The 19824-nt window shown below is 37.6% G+C and overlaps 1 protein-coding gene across 9 annotated transcripts in view; it reads right to left on the bottom strand.

Annotated features, from left to right (window-relative positions):
• LOC147312922 (DNA (cytosine-5)-methyltransferase 3A-like) overlaps positions 1-19824 on the bottom strand; it is a 99567-nt gene that overhangs the window by 39965 nt on the left and 39778 nt on the right. For 5 of the 9 annotated variants that reach the window (XM_086264823.1, XM_086264820.1, XM_086264822.1 and 2 more), the window contains exons 4-6: positions 15063-15186; positions 14708-14745; positions 14486-14602 (exon numbers count right to left, since the gene is read on the bottom strand). The exons of 3 other annotated variants lie outside the window; for them this stretch is intronic. In XM_086264823.1, coding sequence (XP_086120949.1) covers positions 14486-14602; positions 14708-14745; positions 15063-15186 — 279 coding nt within the window. Of the gene's footprint in view, positions 1-14485; positions 14603-14707; positions 14746-15062; positions 15187-16760; positions 17004-19824 lie in introns of those variants that run through there. One more of the 9 variants, XM_086264825.1, reaches the window with a different exon arrangement.

Here is a 19824-nt window from a genome sequence, read left to right as displayed (position 1 = left end):
CCACCTACGGACTCAAATTATATGCAGTCCAATTCTTTTCATTTATGTTGTTTTTACTGCATTGCTGCATTTCTTTTGCTGTTATATAGATTGTTTTTATGCATTGTAGTATGACTATTTTTTTTTCTATATTATGCAGGAGAGGAACCTGGTTTGTGAACCAGTTTAAATGGAGTAAGGCCAGTTAAATGAAACGTATGCACTGAAATCTTTGAAAATACATGAAACAACAGACTCTGTCTATGGAGCTTCCCATCAGCCTTTAAATACTTCACATCACCTGGAGCAATTACAATCAGGTGCCACATAAGGACAGGTCTTTTGTTTTCTGCCCACACAGCTGCCAGCTCACTCAAAGGCAGCAAATGCTCTTTTAATAATCTGACTCAACATTACGACTGAGGGCAAGTTTAAGTTCTCACATATTGTTTTACTACATATAACATCAAGTAATTTATGCTGCAATCAATAAAAGTGTGATGACTGTGAGGTTTGAAATGACCTTCCAACCTATAAAACACACAGTAATTAGGCCAGTTGGCAGCATTTAAGCTGGAAGACTTTCACTTTGCTGGGGCTCATTCAAGCCTCTACTCTATGTTAGGCTGCAGAAGATTTTCTGGGTTCACCCGCATGTTTGGTCACAAATCTGTGTACTTTTTTTTTTTTACATCAACAACTCCTGTGAATCTTTCTGTCAAAGAGGAACTTCTCAGATTCAACCAGAAGGTATCATGATAACAAGTTAAAATTTGTTTTAAAACAAAGAAACGTTTCTTTGTTTCTTTGTTTCATTGTTAAAGAAGGAAAATAACCTGAAATGACTGAATCTACTTGAAACTAAAGAAAATTCTGTAATACCTTTGGTTTGAAACGCTATAAATATATATATATTTGTATATATCTGTCTGCTAGACATCTTCACGAGAAAATGATATGTGTGTATTGTCATGTGAAGGACAAATAACAGCAGGAGATGGCAGAAAGACACAAGGACAGCGGTTTTAATGTCGTAAGTTACGACTTTGAACTTTCACAAACCCCTTGGCCTGGTCAACGTTTTCACTCTCAGTGCCACCCCCTCAACCTCTGACCTCTCACCCTATGACCTAACCAATGAGCCGTTACTTAAACCACACCCACTTTAAGAGCGTGACTGACCCTGACCTGCAGACGAACCTTACATTGCTCAACACTGCATGCACACACAGTGCAATTAAAAGAGCAGTTAAGACCCCTCCTCCCACGTTGTCAATAGGCAGCACTGCTCTTTCATTAGCATTGATCGCGGCCGAGGGACATGTTAAAGAAAGGCAATCAGTGTTTTTTCCAGGAAGCTCTCCTGAGAAATCCTAATGACATGGACTGATTGCTGTGTCTGATTGCTGTTTGTGTCTGATTGCTGTTTAAGGACAATAACAAAGTGTTCGGACTGACTGTAGTATAATAATTTGGTGATCTGGTATAGTTTTCCAATATTAAGTAGACATTTGGCCACTGGAAAATGACCGAGCAACAAAAGGTAACTGTTTAAAAATACACCCAAGCCTGATGGTAATCCTGGTAACTTGCTGACATTTTCCATTTGTTTACATATTTGGTAATATGTGAACTAATGGACAAATGACCTTGTGACTGGGAATGTTAATCTTCTACCAAAAAAAACCCCCTCTGGATTGGGTAGCCTTTAGTGTGCTGTGAATGAAGAGCTTCATATTTCAACCTAATTTGAGTGTCGTTCCAGCAACAAGAAAAGCAGGAAAGGCTTACAGCCATACAATCCTCTCCATTGATGAGATACTGTTACCTGGCAGATCTCACCTGACTATGAAACTGCTTTTCTGTCAGTTTGAGCCTGTGAAAATGGGGGAGTATATAATTTCTAAACAGGAAATAATTGAGGCAAAATTTTATTATTGTTCAAAAACATAAGAATTTGAGTGTAACACCTAAATCCAGTTCTTTCTTCTTAGAAACATTCACATAGTCTTCTTAATGTCATTGAGTGAATACGATCAAACTCCAACCTAAATTATGTTAATTATATCATACAATACTTTGATGATTTGGTGGTGTTCCCAATAGAGTACTGGATTAAACTTTTCAAACTTTTCAAAATACAAGGACACAAATAAACAGAAAACAAAATTAGTATCTGGCTGTTTTTTGGACACAACCTAAATACACCAAACTTTACAGCGTCATATTTTGGTGTTCGTTTCCAAAGTATCACACACTGTTCCACCCTCAGGGAACTACAGTTGTACAAGACCTCTACAAAGAGCTAGCATTATGAAAAGGAGTCCAAGCTTTGTGGTCGTTTTCAAAATCTCTGAAGCAGAAATGAAGTTTTCTGCGATGACAGTTGATGTCCAAACAATAACCAAGAAAGGTTGGCATAGGAGGTTGTCAAGCAGAGGCAAGATTGTCAAAGAAGATTTTTCTAAAAAAAAAGAAAAATAATTGTTTGAATTTAACTTGTGTACCTTAGTTCTCTTTGCATTAATGGCTTCCAAACTTTAGATAATTACATAGGTGGCACACGAGAAAATTGGAAAGGTCTCAAGAGGGAAAAAGCAAAGTATTTTTGTTTTTCCTCTTGCATGGAAAGGAAAGGCTGTTTTATCACAAGCCAAATGAAAGCAGTATATGTATGACTCAATGATAAGTCTTAAAATATTATGTGCATGTTGCTTTAAGCAGACCAAACAAGAAGTGGGAACTGAAGGGTTAATTCAGTAGAAGGGACTGAGAAGCTCTAAAGCTCTTTCCCTCCAAAACCAACAAGTAAACAAAAATGACCCCCACTAAGTCAGTTCAAACAGTCTGTGAGATGTTCTACTCCCTCCACTTGGTCTAAATCCAGCAGAAAGCATGAAAAAAGCTAAGTTAAACATCATTTTACTTTAGCCTGCCAAGCAAAGTCGTGTTGAAATAACTTGGCGATAGTTTGTCTCACATTTTGTTTTAAAAGAAAGAAAAGCTTGAACTTAGGGTCACATATCTTCACACACTTGCAACACGTGCACACAAGAAAGAGAAAAAAATTAAATCACTTACAGGCCAGGTATGGTAGCTCTGCAACTGCAACCCTTCCTCCCTGGCTCTCTTCCTCTCTGTCATTTTCTTCGTCTGTCTCTCCTTCTCTCTAACCTTCTCTACCTCCTCCTCTTTCTCTTCTGTGTGTCTCCTGGGCTACACTCACCCTCAAGCCTTCTTTACCATCTCCCTCTGATTGGCTGCCAGTGAAGTGTGTGATTTACTGGCTCCTTCACCTAACAGATGTTTAGGTGAACAACACACACACACAGATTGGTGGTGTGGAGTTATGTCTGGCGGCCCCAGGGCTATAAGTGAGATAATGACACACAGACACACACACACACACTCAGCTTAGTGTGTGTGTGTGTGTGTGTGTGTGTGTGTGTGTACGCAGGCTAAGGTCAAAGGTTAGGTAAGCCGCAGAGCTGACAAGGCTGTGGGATGTGTTAGGGTCAGCACCTCACATATGCACACACAAATGTACACATTAATGCAGCCATACATTGACACAGAGGGAGTTAGACGAAGGTAAATAAAGCAAAGCTAACATAACTTCTATAAAATGAATTCTGGGAATTCGTGGGACCTCATATGTTTGCATACACTACTCTACAGAGCTAAGGCCAAAGACATAAAAGATGGACATAGCCACCGCGATGTCACTGTGATGGTTGGTGATGTCACAAAATGATGCCTTGAGCTAAACATTTGCATCATTGTCATCTTGGTGTTTTGAAACCTAAAGTGGCAAGAGAGGTGTGGATGCAACTGTAAAGCCTACAATCTTTTATCCCCCTTCTGGAGATGGACAACAGCCATAATTTACAGTTGCCTCAAGGCACTTTATATTTTAAGGTAAAAAACTTGAGAAAATGGCAATAATCAGATGACCCTCTATAAGCAGACACTTTGGCGACAGTGGGAAGGAAAAACTCCCCTTTAACAGGAAGAAACCTAAAATAGAACCAGGCTCAGGAAGAGGCAGTTATCTGGCATGACCGGATGGGGGTGCGGGGAGGAAGACAGGACAAAAAACATTAATGTCACATTATATTGACTAACCATCAAAACTACTAACTGTAACCACAAACTCATCAGGTATATGTTTTCTCATAACCTAGACCCAGGATGTCAAACATAAGGCCTGGGGACCAGAATCGGCACAGCAGAGACTCCAATCTGGCCCGCTAGATGGCTTTGGAAAATGTAAAGAAGGCCATATATTTTTGGACTTTTAACCTTGTTTTAATAAGTTATAGAGCTTTTCCTATTGATAAAGACTCCATGGTTATTTATACTACACCAAATTACTTAACAGATCTGTGCGGTATGTGGCCCTTGATGTAAAATCAATTTAACATCTCTGACCTAGACAATTTGTGTTTTTTGGCAACCACAGGAGTCTCCCCCTACAGGCCATTAGAAAGACTACAAGTTTAAGGTAGCAATGATATGTGAAATAATAGTTAGCAACACAAAGTCAGTGAACTGACTGCCATTGACAGCAAAGATTGCTTTTTAGCTGACATACAGGGGTGGTAAATTCAGGGGTAACTTGCCTGGAATGTCCATGAGTTAGTTACCAATGGTTAAGCGATAAAGTGAGAAGTGACAGACAAATCTTGGACGAGGATTAAGTGATTAATTGATTCACTTCTTGTTGTTTTTATCAATCCTCCACACTACTGTATATGTGTACTGTTTATCATGTAAGTTGTGGAATGTGACCTTGCCCCCCCACGTCACGGAAAATTTACACAGCTGTGAATATACTCAAAAAGCGTTTACACATAGGGAGTCTAAAATATGCTGAATGCAAGCTGTAATGCAAACATCTGGTGCAGCAATTGAGGGGTATATTGATAGAAAAAGAAATTTAAACTAATATTTTTTGTTTTATTACTTTTTCTAGCAAAATTGAAGGAAATGCCATCAGCCACAATGTTAGATTTTATGCTTCTGTTAAGTTTCTGTTGTTCAAACAAATTGAGCATTTAGATGAGTCCGTGTTGGGCACTGGGAAATAATAAAGTCACAGACTAAATAGGTATTGATTTAGCATTGGCATATGAATCAGTAAGGCCAAAAAAAATCACTGCAAGCTGTATAAATCTTGATGGTGGAGGTCAAGTAACTGCTAGCTGAAGAAAATGATGTTTTTAAAATGCTGTGGATTGTAGTGTGTGACTTGTTTGTGACGATTGATCATATCTTGTTCAGGAAAGTGCTGCACACTACAAATAAAGGTGGGAGGCTAAAACAAGGCTGCGATTGAAGGTGTAGATTGTTAAAGATGGGAAAACGATGCATAATAAATGAAAAGATGCCACTGTAATTTTATTGGTCCAAGAAAAGAAAGCGACTCTGCAGAGTTAAAGGCTTTCCTCCAGACAACAGCGAAATGGGATATTGATGAGGGTGTTAACAGCTGGCTGCAGTTCAAATGACTGACAGAGCAAATTCACACACACGTGCATACAGGAACCTGGAACTGGTTAACCTCTGTCTCCAGCACTGATTTCACCCCCTCTCCCCTTCTGTCAAATATACACACACACGTACACTTTCACTGCTTTTCTTTCCCTTCTTTCACTCCATATCCATCTTTCTCTGCTTTACATCTCAGTTAAAACTCTTTACAGGATTCATTTTCCTGCCAATTCTCTTTTTTTTCCTTCGACAACTTGTTTTTTCATTCTGTAGCATTCCCGTTTTACCTTTTCAGGCATTTTCGTATTCTGTTTATCATTATTACACTTTGACTCACACGTTTCCAGTCTACATTATAAACATTGCGCACTAAAGTTGGAACTAAATATTGTTGCAGATTCATGTGAGCTGTAGCTTAGAATTGCTTCTCATATTTCCTTATCTGATAATAATTACTTGACTCAATAATTAGAGAAATGTGTGGAGCATTACCATCATGTCGTGATGTTTTCAACAGCCCCATCAGTTGAGAACCGCTGGACTAAACTGCCAGTGGTGTATGAAGTGCTAATTGCACATCAGCAGGTACAACAATAAACTGCTGCTGACATATCAGTCTATCACTATTGTCAATTTAATATTTGACTTAATAGCCTCTTTTAGAACACTTTGGTACTTTCCCTGAAGTATTCTTTTAAGACAAATTTTGTCCATTTTCTTTAAAGGAAAAAAGGGATCTGACCTTTGCCCTTCTTCCTTCATTTCTGTTTTCCCTCTGCTTTTTTCTTTCCATTTACTTTTAACTTTGCCTCCTTTCTTTCATTTGTCTTTTTTGTTTTAATGTAGACACTTGCATATTTTTTTGTAACATATATATTTGTACTGTTACCATGGTGGATGGTCACATAAAACATGACATGAAAGGTTAATATAATGAGGTCAGTATATATACCAGTAATCCATGTGAGCTAAAAACTCAGCTTCAGATGCTCTAAATCAGGGGTGTCAAACTCAAATACACAGTGGGCCAAAATTCAAAACTGGAACAAAGTCGCGGGCTAACGTTAATATTTATTGAAAAAACAAATCTTCCTTTAAATATAAGAATGAATCTTTTCTTATGGACTCAAACAAGTTTTGCTGAAAAACTGAATATGGAACAAGCAAAGCTTAATACTAAACAATATATATATTAGCTGTATAATACCAGTAGGCCTGCTCCAATAGTAATTTGGTATGGCTTCGCGGGCCAAATGTAATTAGGCTGCGGGCCAAATTTGGCCCGCGGGCCAGAGTTTGACACCTATGCTCTAAATGATCAGTTTTAGGCATTTTGTTTTTAAGTCAATCCCCATAGACTCCAATGTTAAAATGCATAAATTTAAAGCACTAAGAAGTATGTTTACAGACTGATACAAAGAAGTTTTTGTCTCTGTGAATAGTTAATTTTTAATTATTCACTGATTAGGAGACTACTAAGGCTTACAGTTAGTGGCATGTGTGCTTTGATTGACAGGTGTCAGTCAGTCAGCTTCAGCTCCACTAGTTAAGAGTCTTTCAGCATTTCTGTCACTTTTTAATGAAAAAAAATTATGTCAATAATAATTTTTTGGTGTCGTAAAGACTGTCCAGGTTTCTGCTTTTAGCATTTACGCTTTTATTTTTCTTAGTCTGGATTAATTAGCAGTTATTTGTACCTGTGCATTGTGTTTATACAGTTTATCGATGTATCTTGTTAATCATACAGTATTTGGACCCTCTGGTCCAAGTATTCTGGCTCCAAAACAAAAACACTATAGCAATAGCCAAAATGCCAATGTTGAGACTTTAAAATGAGCCTGTGCTGGAAATGAGTATTTTTATGCTATCGTCTAATTATCCATGTCTCATTAAAATTAAAAATCACCTCTTTAGAAGTGACCTGTACAACAGTTCAGCAGATATTGATAACATGATAGGCCACCTTTGGATAAATTAAAGTTTAAAGAGCTTTCCTATTAGTCCCACTAGACTCATGTAATACAAACATAGCTTTGGAGAGCTGCTAATGACTCAGTAAGTGAGAGGATAGTGTTGACAGGAAGCCAGGCATACTCTACCTCTCTTTCTCTCTCTCCATCTGTCACATGCACATGCAACAGTTTGCAGATTGAAGACAAGCTGGCATCAGTTAGACCAACTAGACTCTGTATGTGTTTACATATGCTCCAGTTAAGCAGAAAGGGTTTTTTTGAAATCATAATCGTCATTTTCACCAGTGCAGAGCTGATTTATAGTTTATGAAGTAATTTAAAGCTCTTTTTGCTCTTTTCAAGCGATCTCATGTCACGTCTCACAGGCTTCAAAGTTTGTGTCCATCAAAAACTGACTGCACAGCAGAACAAGTTCAAACACGAGGGAAATGCAACCACGTGTGGTTTCTGCTCACTCTCGCTTTCTTCCTTCCAAACGCTGTTGCTTTTTTCTCACGCGCTCGCTCATGTCCTTGTGTGTGTCAATAAGCCTTAATGACTTTCTCTCTCTCCTTTTCACGACCACACACATACACACTTCCTGTCTCTTTCACTCATTCTCTTTTTTCACTTTAAGGTCATCTTCACACACTATATGCCTTGCTCGTGGTTACAGCACAGTTAACCAGCCAAGCATTTTCCTTGAATTACTATGTGCTTACTACTATAACTATGACCTCAGTCAACTACTCTCAAAGCATTTCACAAATGCTGGGTCAAACCTGCAGGTTAAACTACCAACTGGTCACTTATGTCTCAGTTATGAAGGTACTTGGTGGGTAAGTCTAAAATTCCCTCTCTTTAAGCTCTATTTTGATCACAAGTTCCAAAGGGGATCATTTGTTTCTCTCTTTACTACATATTTCTCCAAATTCACCTCCTAGTGACTCACTTTGTCCACCTGCTTACTGTCTGCCTTGCAAGCACCAAGCTGCACCTGTTTTCAGCAGGTTTCTGTGCTCCAAGCAGCTGTAGCTGCAGCTGGAAGACGAACGAGTAGAAGAGAGCTGCAACACTGAACCAAAATGATGATTTTAGAAGGAAACAGATTAAATAATGAGTGCAAGGACACATCAAAGAATAAGAACAATCTAAGAACAACTTATTGTTATGTTGTTGAGAACATCTTCCTAAAATTAAAGTTTTCTAAAGTGTTTTTGAATACCGTTGTTTTGTTTCCATAATAAGCAGGAAATCTGGATGCTGATGCACCATCTGTCGCAGCAAGCCTACTTTGGCAGTTGACTATACAGTGCTAATTATAAATAGAAATGACGACTTGGATATAAAAATATATTTGACACCACATAAAAATGTACCAAATAAATTTAGTAAGATATTTAAAGTCATACACACACCAGGCTGAGTTTTTAAAATAAACTCCTGTTTTAAATGTCCCAAGATTTCAGGGAAAGTTATAGAGGATGTGATAATGTTGTAAAAAGAGGAGAAAAATCGAGACGTATATTTAAAAGTAAAGGACAAATGGGTGGGACATCAAGAGTACAGCTGTTTACAAGTACTCAGGATCTTTAAAGAAAACACTTCTCTCTTATAATATAATATAATATAATATAATATAATATAATATAATATAATATAATATAATATAATATAATATAATATAATATAATATAATATAATGTCTACGTGGATTGTATGGAAAGCTTAAACTTCAACAGATCACAAATATCCATGGACTCACCAGTCACTTTCAACTTTTTAAGCCTACAGGAAGGGTTCATTGAAAGAAAATGTGATGGGGCTGCAAGGCTACACAGGAGGAAAAAAAAGACACTGTTTCACACAAATGTTTATTACATCTAAATTGCACTACTGGTACACTTCAGACCAATGTCAACCAACTATCTTTGGTGGACAAACAGTGCATGTGAGTCTACGGGAAAGGAAAAGATGCTATTTTCACTTTCACTGTGTCAACTGTTGGGTAAATGCTGCTGCAAAAAGCTTGTAATACTGAAAGGAAACAGGTCATCTTCCACAAGCCAAGTCGTGGAGGGGAAGTCCACTCCCCTCCAGTGTAAACAAACAAACTCTGCAGAGCAGAGCAGGGTGACTGCAAACACAGTAAAGTGATGAAGGCCGAACAGAAAGCCCAAAGAGGTCAAGTTAAATAACATAATGACACACTGAATGCTGACAAGAAAAAAATCTTTCCAGATGTCAGTGTTTTGACCCAAAACAGACAAATGTCCACCCCACACTTACGACAAGTTCCAACAAGTATAAGAAATTGCTAACACTGGACAAACGAGGCAGAATAAAAGCAAATCACAGTAAAGAGCTCTCAGACAACACTTGTTCCAATCAAAGCTCAGTTGAATGTAATAAGCTAATTATTGTTATTCTTACAGTATTATTTAAATACTGTGCAGGGTTTGTGTAACATTATGATTTTAAAGACATTTTTATACAATTTTAAGTGTCAAACTGGCTGAAAGGTTTTGGCTGAAAAAAAACTAAACAATTATTTGGAGGTAAGTGAATTTACAAAGATCCATTTCTCATACTTGCTAGCAGTTGCAGGTGTAATCTCAGTTAATGTAGCTGGACAAGAACCTCTACAAAGAACACAAACAAAACTAAACTAACCTAAAAGAACACAAAACTTCAATATAAATACACACACACACACCTTGGCCAATCAGATCATGAGAGGACAGCTGAGGGCCACTGGTATTGATACCAGTGTCTACCATGTGCATCCAAGGTGTTCAGAAATCATTACTGTCTACCTCACCTCCTCTAGAAAGGCAGAAAGCCTCACACAGCCATCTGTTGCCAATAAAGCACCAGATTTGTTCCGGAAGCGTTGGCACAAAAAAACCCTAAAACGTTTCAAGAAGGCTTTTCCAACTGTTTAGACTGGAATGACACACACTTGCAATTTGCAAAAAGGACCAAATAAAGTCCCTTATTGATAAAATATTTTCCTGTTATGTTTTTGCTGGGGACACATTGGAAAACTTTTGCTTTTACACAGTAAAATGTGTGAGGCCAAATGTATCCCAGACCACCAGTGACTGAATCGCAACATTTACACTTATGGCACTAATCTGACTGATCAAGGTGCATTTTAAAGCCAAGTGTAGCCAATTTAATTGAACAGTTAGCTACTATTTGAACTTGTATGCTGCACACAACCTTTTGTTCAATATGTAACACTTAACCAGTCCATGAATTAGGCTTTAAAACATTTAGTCAGGAGAAGTAGAAGATCTCAAACCATTTGATCCCTATCAGGCTGAGCCTTTTGTTAGTTTTACTTGCAGGTGTGTACTTCTCTGTTTAGTTTGGATGGGGCGCATGCTGCTGTGCAGACTGCAACTACAACTAGAAAGGCTGAAATTGATCAAGAACCTAGAGTGATATGTGGGCTGGATTAAAATTCCAGAAGGCCAGATTTGGCCTGTGTGGCTTGATTTGGACACAGGAGGTTTTGTCTTACAATTTTACTAATTTGAACAAAATGATAGAAACAAAACACTTTTGCTTGAGAGATGAAAATGACATTTGTGAATAAATAACCAGCCACAAGGAAGAGTCAGACTCATGACTTCTGATTCTGGAGATAATTTCTTACCCCACTGAATTCTGATGTGTCTGCACCACAGGTTTTTAATGGTGACACTGGGTGTCTGAGAAGTGATAGGTTTGGCGGTACTAACAAGCAGGCCCCCCAGTATAAACGGAAATGGCATAAAAGCATTGTTTTTACTGAAATAATGGAAGTCAGGTAATTGCAGTCTGTGTCTTTGGAGTGTCTGTTGTGTGCTGTCCAATCACAAGGATTGTATAATGAAGTAAACCGTCAGTCACATGGTGTTGATCATGAAAGGCCACAAAGAAACCCCAAACACGCCCCAAAACATGTGGATTTGCTTTTATCACAATAATAATAAATAGTTCCCATTTCTGTATAACTGTATATCTCAGATTTCTGTAAAGTTATTTATTTCATATTCTGTATAGTTTTTCATATTTATATCCTGTTCATATCCTGTACATAGCTTGTACTCACTACAGCCTGTACATACCTATAGTTATAGAATATTCACAACATACTTCATACCGTGTACATTATAACATACCATAATAGACCCATTTCTGTAATATACTTACATATCTATATTATTGCTATATTGTAATATATCTATATCACTAAAGCACTTCTGGATGGATGCAAACTGCATTTCGTTGCCCTGCACCTGTGCATGTGCAATGACAATAAAGTTGAATTCTATTCTATTCTATTCTATTCTATTCTATTCTATTCTAATATAATCAATATTTCTGGCTTTGTGAGTGAATGTCGGACTAGACCACTAACATCTGGCTGTCTATGACTATTAGGTGCAGTTTTTGCCCTCAGGTCCAAAGAAAGGTTTGGCTGAAATCAAAAAACCAAAAAACAGGGAGCTGCAGAAAATTTAAGACTTTCTAGAAACTTGTAGTGTTTGAAGATTGACATTTTTAAGACCTTTCAGACCTGCAGATACCCTGAATTCTTGTTTTATATCTCAGGTTACCCAAATAATTCAATTCAATTCAATTTCTTTATTGTCCCACAAGGGGAAATTAGTTTAGCAGCAGGAGGATAAGAACAAACAGAACAATACTATAAAACAATAATAACAATAATAATGATAGAAAATTCAAGGACAATTATTTGCCATTAAGGAGACAAGACGCAGTAGGGATAAAAGAGACCTGGAGTCTTTTAGTCCTCCTCGGAGGTACTCTAAAATGGCGGCCGGAAGGCAACAACTCAAACTCACTGTGAAGTGGATGGTTCACAAAATTAATAATAGAATGAGCCTTTCTAAGCACATTTCTATTGTAAATGGCCAAAAGTCCATCTTGCCAGCGCCCTGAAATTTTGCTAGCAGTTTTTACCAGAAGTCCCAACCGATTCTTATTCTTCACCGTCTGGTGCATAACACATGTACATTTATGATTTGAATCTAACCTCTGACCTTGATGCTCCCCTCAAGGAAGCATTAATAACGTCCCCCTCAATGAAACATATGGCAGTGAAAGAGCCTACAGGTGGATGCCAGGTGTAGGCAGCATCAGTAACAGCAAAAGATGTGTAAGAGAAGGTAAAGGATGTCAGAGTGTGCCATGTGGGTGAAGTCAGCTAAAGGAATCCTTGCCGTAATGAAAAAAAAAACAGTCACAGGAAATCTTTGGACTTTTCTCTCATTTTTATTTGAGTAAAATAAAGCCCCAATTCCAAAATCAATTGGAACGCTGTGCAAAATGTAAATAAAGGCAGAATTCATACGATCTGCAATTCTCATAAACCCATATTTTATTCATAGTAGAACATAGAAAACATACCAAATATTAAACACTTTATAACACTCTACTATCTTTTGAAAAGAATTTAGCTCATTTTGAATTAGATGGCTGCAACATATCTCAAAAGCTGAAACAGAGCAAAAAAAAAGGATGAAAAGTCAGAGGTACTAAAAAGAAACAGCTACAGGAACATGTTGAATTAAATAGGCTAATTATCAGTAATATGATTGTATATAAAAAAGAGCATCTTATCATCAAATCATCAAAAGATCATCAAAAGATTCAGCAACTTGGAGCGATCTATGTGCACGAGGTACAAAGCTGAGCCCTGAGGCCACATTGCATTAAAACGGGTTTGATTGTATCATGGAAATCACTGCATGAGCTCAGGAACCGTGCCATCCAGAAATTCATATTACATCTCTATCACATGAAGAAGATGCTATGTGTGAACATGATTCAGAAACAATGGCATCTTCTCTGAGCCAAAGTTCATCTAGAATATACTGAGATGAAGTGGGAAACTGTTCTGTGGTCAAATTTGAAATTCTTATTGGTAATTATGGACACTGGAACCGCCAGACTAAAAAGGAGAGGAAGCATCCAGCTTATTTTTAGCAATCAGTTCAAAATTCTGCATTTCTGATGATACGATACGATGCGATACGATACAATACGATACGGTACGATACGATACGGTACGGTACGATACGATACGATACGATGGGAGAAGAACATCCAGAAAGGCAGCATCAGTGCAGAAAAACATATACAGGTTTTAGAGCAACAAATGCTCCCATCCAAAGACTTTTTTCAGAAAGGCTTTGGATGCTTCAGCAAGACAATGCTATACCACATATTGCAGCTACAACAGCATGGCTTAGTTTCTCAAAGAGTGCTGAACTGTCTGCCTGTAGTCCAGACCTTTAACCAGCTGGAGACATCTGGCATATCATGAAATGAAAAAATACAATAAAGAAGCCAGAGGACTGTTGAGCAGCTAGAATCCTATATGAGACAAGTATGAGACAACATTCCTTTCAAATAGTCTAGCAGCTGGTCTCTTCAGTCCCAGATGTTTATGGACTGCTGTTAAAAGAAGAGGGGATGCTACACGGGCCTTGGCTTAATTTTTTTGAGACGTGTTACTGCAATCAAATTCAAAATGACTTTGATATGTTTTCTATGTTCTACTGTAAATACAATATAGGTTTATGAGATTTGAAAATCATAATATTTACATTTTACCCAGCATCCCAACTTTTTGGGAATTGGGGTTGTAAAAGTTAAACAGACACAGAACACATGGAGTTCATATCCCCAACATATAAAGTGAGACTGTAAATCGTGACAACACTCAGAGCAATATTACTCAGCACGCAGTTCTGTCAAGGTTGATTTAATATCTAAAGGGGATTTCCCTCTTTCTCTGGATTACTCAGCATCGCACAAAGCGAACCACAGCTAATTTCCACTGTAGTTTGGTTGCTTTAAAAGGGCATCCCACATCTATAAAACCAGTTCAAAAGTTTATAAATCTTCTTGGTCCACCTGTAAAACTTTTACAATATATAGGACGAGAAGTTCCATCAAAAATATTTAAGGAGCATATTTGCTCTAACTGGGCTCCTAAATAAACGTATATCAGTGTAAATACGAGCTTTTCCGTTGCTCACCTCCATCTTCCAGCGGCTGAGCCATTCTTCTCTCTGTCTCCTGCTGATATAGTATGGATCTCCAGCCTGAAAAGTTACTCTGGGGACTGGCCTTCTCCGCAGCCTTCCAGTCTCTCCCTGCATGTACACAAAAAGCTTGTTATATATTGCGTATACCATGAGAGTGATTGATTTAACCATGTAGAAAACATGCAAAATTGCTGCAGACACTTGTTTTCTCACCTCTCTGGGGGAGTCGCAGTTTCTGTCATCTGGCTCGTCTGCAGGGGAAAAAAAGTTACAGGAAATGGCTCATTTGTACAGGTTTAACGAGAGATTTAATGAGGATGTAAAGACGTGGTTTTCATCACTTTGCCCCAGTGTACTTATGTACAATTACCATTCCCTTAAAAGCTGCAACATGGAAGTTCTTTGAAAGGTAAAGTTTTAGATAAATGAATTACACAAAAGATAACATTTGTTGTTGTAAATAAACTGTTTAAAGTTTTTATACTGAAAGAAAATTAGCAGAACTTTTCCGAATGCTGTTCAATCTAAGGTAATAATCATATATGGGCAAAGAGCATTAAAGCTGTACCCTTATTCCTCTCCGCTGGCTCTTGTTTCCGACGCCCGCGCTTCTTGCGAGGGGAGGGTGAAGGCGCCGGCTCCTCAGGCGGAGTTGGGGGGGCGTTTGCACAGGGGTCAGAGGTTGCCATCTCCTGGGAAACACACAGTGCACAGTCTAGGTATGAGAAAACTGTTGAACGCCCTCGTCTACACCCATCAAAGGGTTCCACAGACATAATAATCATACACACACACACACACACACACACACGTGCAAGCTCTATACCCACACATAAAACAAATGCCTAAAAACACACAGTCAAAGAGCTACTTCAAAACTGCACACACATATTAGTCTACAGAGGGCGTCTGCACAGGATCACTGTAATAAACACCCCCAGGTACCATTAAAACACACACAAACACACACACACCTTTGAGGTGACGATGGGGGGGGGGCTGTACTGATGTGAATAACAGTGCTAAATGATCCTAACTGCTCCTACAGATGCATGCCTAATATTAAGCACAAATTTAAAATGAATTTACACTGCAAAATATCAATATGGCAATACTCGTGAATTATGAACTCAAACAATCTTCTGCCTCTAGTTCAGGGGCTAATCCATTAGCTGACCAGCTTTAATAATGCTAAACCAGGGGACACAGCAGGGTTTTTTTTTTAATATGTGTGTGTTTGTGTGCTGCTAAAAGATTTTATAGATCGTTGGTTAAAAAGTGCAGAGCCAGAGGTGAATATCAAACTCAAATGCTACGCTAACTCTAGCTTACGCTAACAGGCATGCAAAAGCTGTAATGAGCGGCTGAGGCGGCCTGTAAAAGTCAGATAACGCAAAAAGGTGACTAAAAGGGCCTTGGGACACATTAAAATACTCCAGCACACACTTTTAACACTTGCAGTCAAACAGAAACAAGGTTGTAATCCAAAGTTACATTTCTGATGGCCTTACAGCATACATAATAGCTAAAATGTACTATTTTGCTTTAAATGTATGCTGTTGCCCTTTTGTAAAATAACAGTAAAGAGTTATCTACATTTATAGACCACCAGGTTCTTAGACTTAATGTGGGATCAAGCAGGGTCTCCAGACTCCATATAGTGACAGGGTAGCACTTTATATTTGTTTACAGAGTTAGAATCAAAACTAGAGTTATAAAAGTAAAAAAAAATGCTTTAAAGATTACTCATAATACTTCGTCAGCACTTATTAAAATTAAATCAAATGCTAAAGGGAGAACTATTCATAAATATAGTGTTTAATAGACTTAATTAATTACAACAAACACATCAAACTCACACTACATAAATCAAGCCAATCCACTAAAGTCAACCACTTTGGTCCAAGTGGTTGACTTTAGTGTGAAACTTGCTATTTGAAATAATACATTTGTGTATTACTATAAAAAGCATATTAAAAATTGTGGATATCTACTGATAATAATACATTAGCTAAAATGAATTAAAAAGATGTGAACAAAACACGTGGTATGAATTAAACAAGCTGAAAATGATAAAAAATTAAATTAAATTAAAAAAAAGTTAGCACACCATTGTCTATCCTGTGAACCATGACGTGCCCTTGATGTGAGCACGTGGCCTTTAACATTTATCATTTTAACCCAAATATGAAATTAAAGCTGCATTAAACAATAAAGAAAACACTAAACCAGCTCCTAACTTTTAAGCAAACAACTGACTACTTACACATTCAGCAGAAACAGAGGAATCTGGGTTTGCAGTCATCTTTTTGGCCACATGTTGAATGCAAATTCATTTCAGCCCTGGTTTGGTCCACAGACTCTTGAGAAAAGTATCTGGATGTCTTTGGGTTGCTATAAGTGCTCGCCGTTCTTCAGCTACTTCGCCTCTCCGTCATTTAGCGCTACACAGAAAGTGTAAAGCCGGCTTGAGTCAGCTGGTTATACACTTCCTTTTGCAAGAGCAGGTGCACTGGTTAAGCTTCACTGAACCAATCCTACGACCTGATTGAAAAGCAATAGGTGGATATTGCTTAATGCAGCTTTAAAGATGTGCTGATATTTATATGATAGTTTATAGTGAAGAAAAAGGCCACAAATGCGCTGCAAGCAGGCATAAATGCATCGAAAAGCAAGCTATTTTTAGCACAGTGGAACTTTCACCTTTTCAAACAACTTCTCTTTGCACTTCCTCTTCTCTCCGAATCTATCGTCGCCTTGATCTTGACTGACAGACAGCCTGGAAAGTACCTGACTTTACTCTACAGCTGACAAACTTTAAACTGACTGTGTATACATTGCAGCAATCCAGCTAAGGGCAGCTTTTAGTTGGATGAAACGTTTGATTACACCCAAGAATAGGCTGAGCAGAGAACAGGATGTAACAAACAATAAAACAATGGTGCACCAAAATAATAGAATAAGCAATCACACTACAGCAAATTAATACATGCCAGCTGTGTTTATGTTTTACAGATGTACAGCCGAAGTAGCTGCATGTATTGTTGAAGTGTAAGATGTGAAAATAGGCAAATACCTTTTGTAGAAATCTGTGTTTTTCCTGTATATAAAAATTATAGAATCTACCAAAGAAACAGTAGGATTTTTCATTATGATTTGAAAGTACAATTTTGCTTATCAAATGGCCAGAAATAAAAAAAAATGTACAGACTTCTGATAAGACTAATTAAACTTAGTTATATGCAGACCAGTTGCGCTTATGTGCATCCCCCAACCCTACAAAAAGGCCCAATCCGAGCCAGTAAAAACCCTGGAAATGTGTACTGCAGGTATTTTTGCTTAAATTGAGCAATTAAGAGGAGAAATGTCAAAACTATGCACAAGTCACATCAAAGCACACCACCCAGATTTCCCCAATATTTTTATGTTTTTAAGTCCCGCACCCTCCTGTTGTGAAAAATTGCAATACATACATCCATAGTTTGTGTTATCCTAGCTGCCAGATCATAAGATACAGTCAATATACACATTTAATACCAACACAGCTTGGCAACCAGATTGAAAGGGAGTCCTCACACACTGGGAATATACAACCTGAGGGCTATAACTACCCCACGACCTTCTCCATCTGACCCTGAGTGTGCAAAAAGCAAAACAAAATAACCTCCCAGAAATCAGTGCTCAGGAATCCCAAGGCAAGCCTGTACTGCTTTACATAACTAAAGACAAATTTCAGTGTTTTAAGTGTATGTCTATCATTTTTCATGTTAGCAGTGTTTTCATTGCAACCTATAAGTGGAGATGAGTGCAGCTATCGATTGTATGGCTTTTTTTTTTTCAGTACGATGCTCTAGAAACAAATTCTGTCCAGCCTTAAGTTTGATGCGTAATGAATTAGCTGCAAAATAGGCATTGAAATGAAAAGGAATCAGTAAATGTGGGTTGAACCATATATATAATTATTCTAGTATGGATCACAGAATTGCAATTTCAGTAAAGTTGGAAAGATTCAAAAACTCTATTAACGCTATTTGAATCTTCATACAGGTGCATGTTCATTATTTGAAAATTAAAATATACATTAATAAATGAAGACATTAAAAAAAGGCTTATCTCCTAAGAAGTCATCTGTAGCAGTCAATATACTCTGTTTTCATTGACAACAAATTAATTAAGTGTCCAATTACTAATCAGAAGCCGCATATACACAGAGCTTTTGCATGGAAAGAATGTAATACTGCTTAAAAGCCTAGCTACAATTTCTTAAATCACATTTTATACAGTAACTTTAAACAAATTAATGTGACCATATTTACTGAGTTTGCAATTGGGTGATACAACAGAACAAAGTAGCAAATCTACACAGAATGGCTGAATCTTATGGCAGGATCTTAAGAGAGCTGTGCATAGGCGAATGCCTGCAAACCTCAATAAAATAAAGCAACATAGCAAAGACACGCGGGCCAAAATTCCTCCACAGCAGATAAAGTAGACTGATAAAGTCATACTGAAAATAATGACTTAATTTGTTGCTGCTAAAGGTGGTTCTATAATCATGGGGGCGTACATAGTTTTTTTAATCAAGTATAAGTCAAGAATCCTCTGAAAACATTGTTTTACACAACTGTGCATGTTCTTGGGTTGTTGTTTTTTTTTTTAAGTGTAGGCTTTGTTTTTCAATAATTTAAGCTCATACCCCTGTACTGTAACACACTCTCACAAGTTACATTCACGTCTTAAATGCTGTTGACCGTCTTTGGCACTTTACTGCAACCATTTGCATTACTGTCATACCTGCTACCGTTGGTCATTTCCACTACTGTCCATGTACAACTCACAAGCTGGTCTATCTACTTATTTATTTATCTATTTATTATCTTTCACATCTGCACTGCTGTATATAGGTTTCACTTTTAATATATATTTCCCCAAAATGTGTCCTTTATCTCTTTTAATTCTTAATTCTTCCTCACAGTCAGGTGACACTAAAATGCATTAGTGCCATTAATTTATGGCACTTTTTAGGATATCTGTGATAGATGTAGAGGTATAATGAACACAAACAAAATGACCACACTTTGTACCTGACATTGTTTCCCTTACTCATTATAATCAGGTAAAGTTTGAGTGTTTTCTGGCAGATTTTTTTACTTTTATATGAGTTGATCATATTTATATGACTGCACATAGGAACTCAACACCACACGATCTTTTGCTTGCTATTTTAAATGTTGTGACCAAAATTGTCATTTTTATCCACCAACCACGTGTCATGATACTTTTTTGTCAGACATGCCAACCACAATCTGTTCGCAATCCATCTGTGACCT

Source organism: Aulonocara sp. 'chitande type north' Nkhata Bay, linkage group LG15 (genome assembly GCF_057382095.1).
Source record: "Aulonocara sp. 'chitande type north' Nkhata Bay isolate Kocher_YH1m ecotype deep benthic linkage group LG15, A_spYH_male_GT1.1, whole genome shotgun sequence".
NCBI lineage: Eukaryota > Metazoa > Chordata > Actinopteri > Cichliformes > Cichlidae > Aulonocara > Aulonocara sp. 'chitande type north' Nkhata Bay.
The sequence above is the reverse complement of the archived record's forward strand: the minus strand, read 5'-3'. Positions and strand labels throughout refer to the sequence as shown.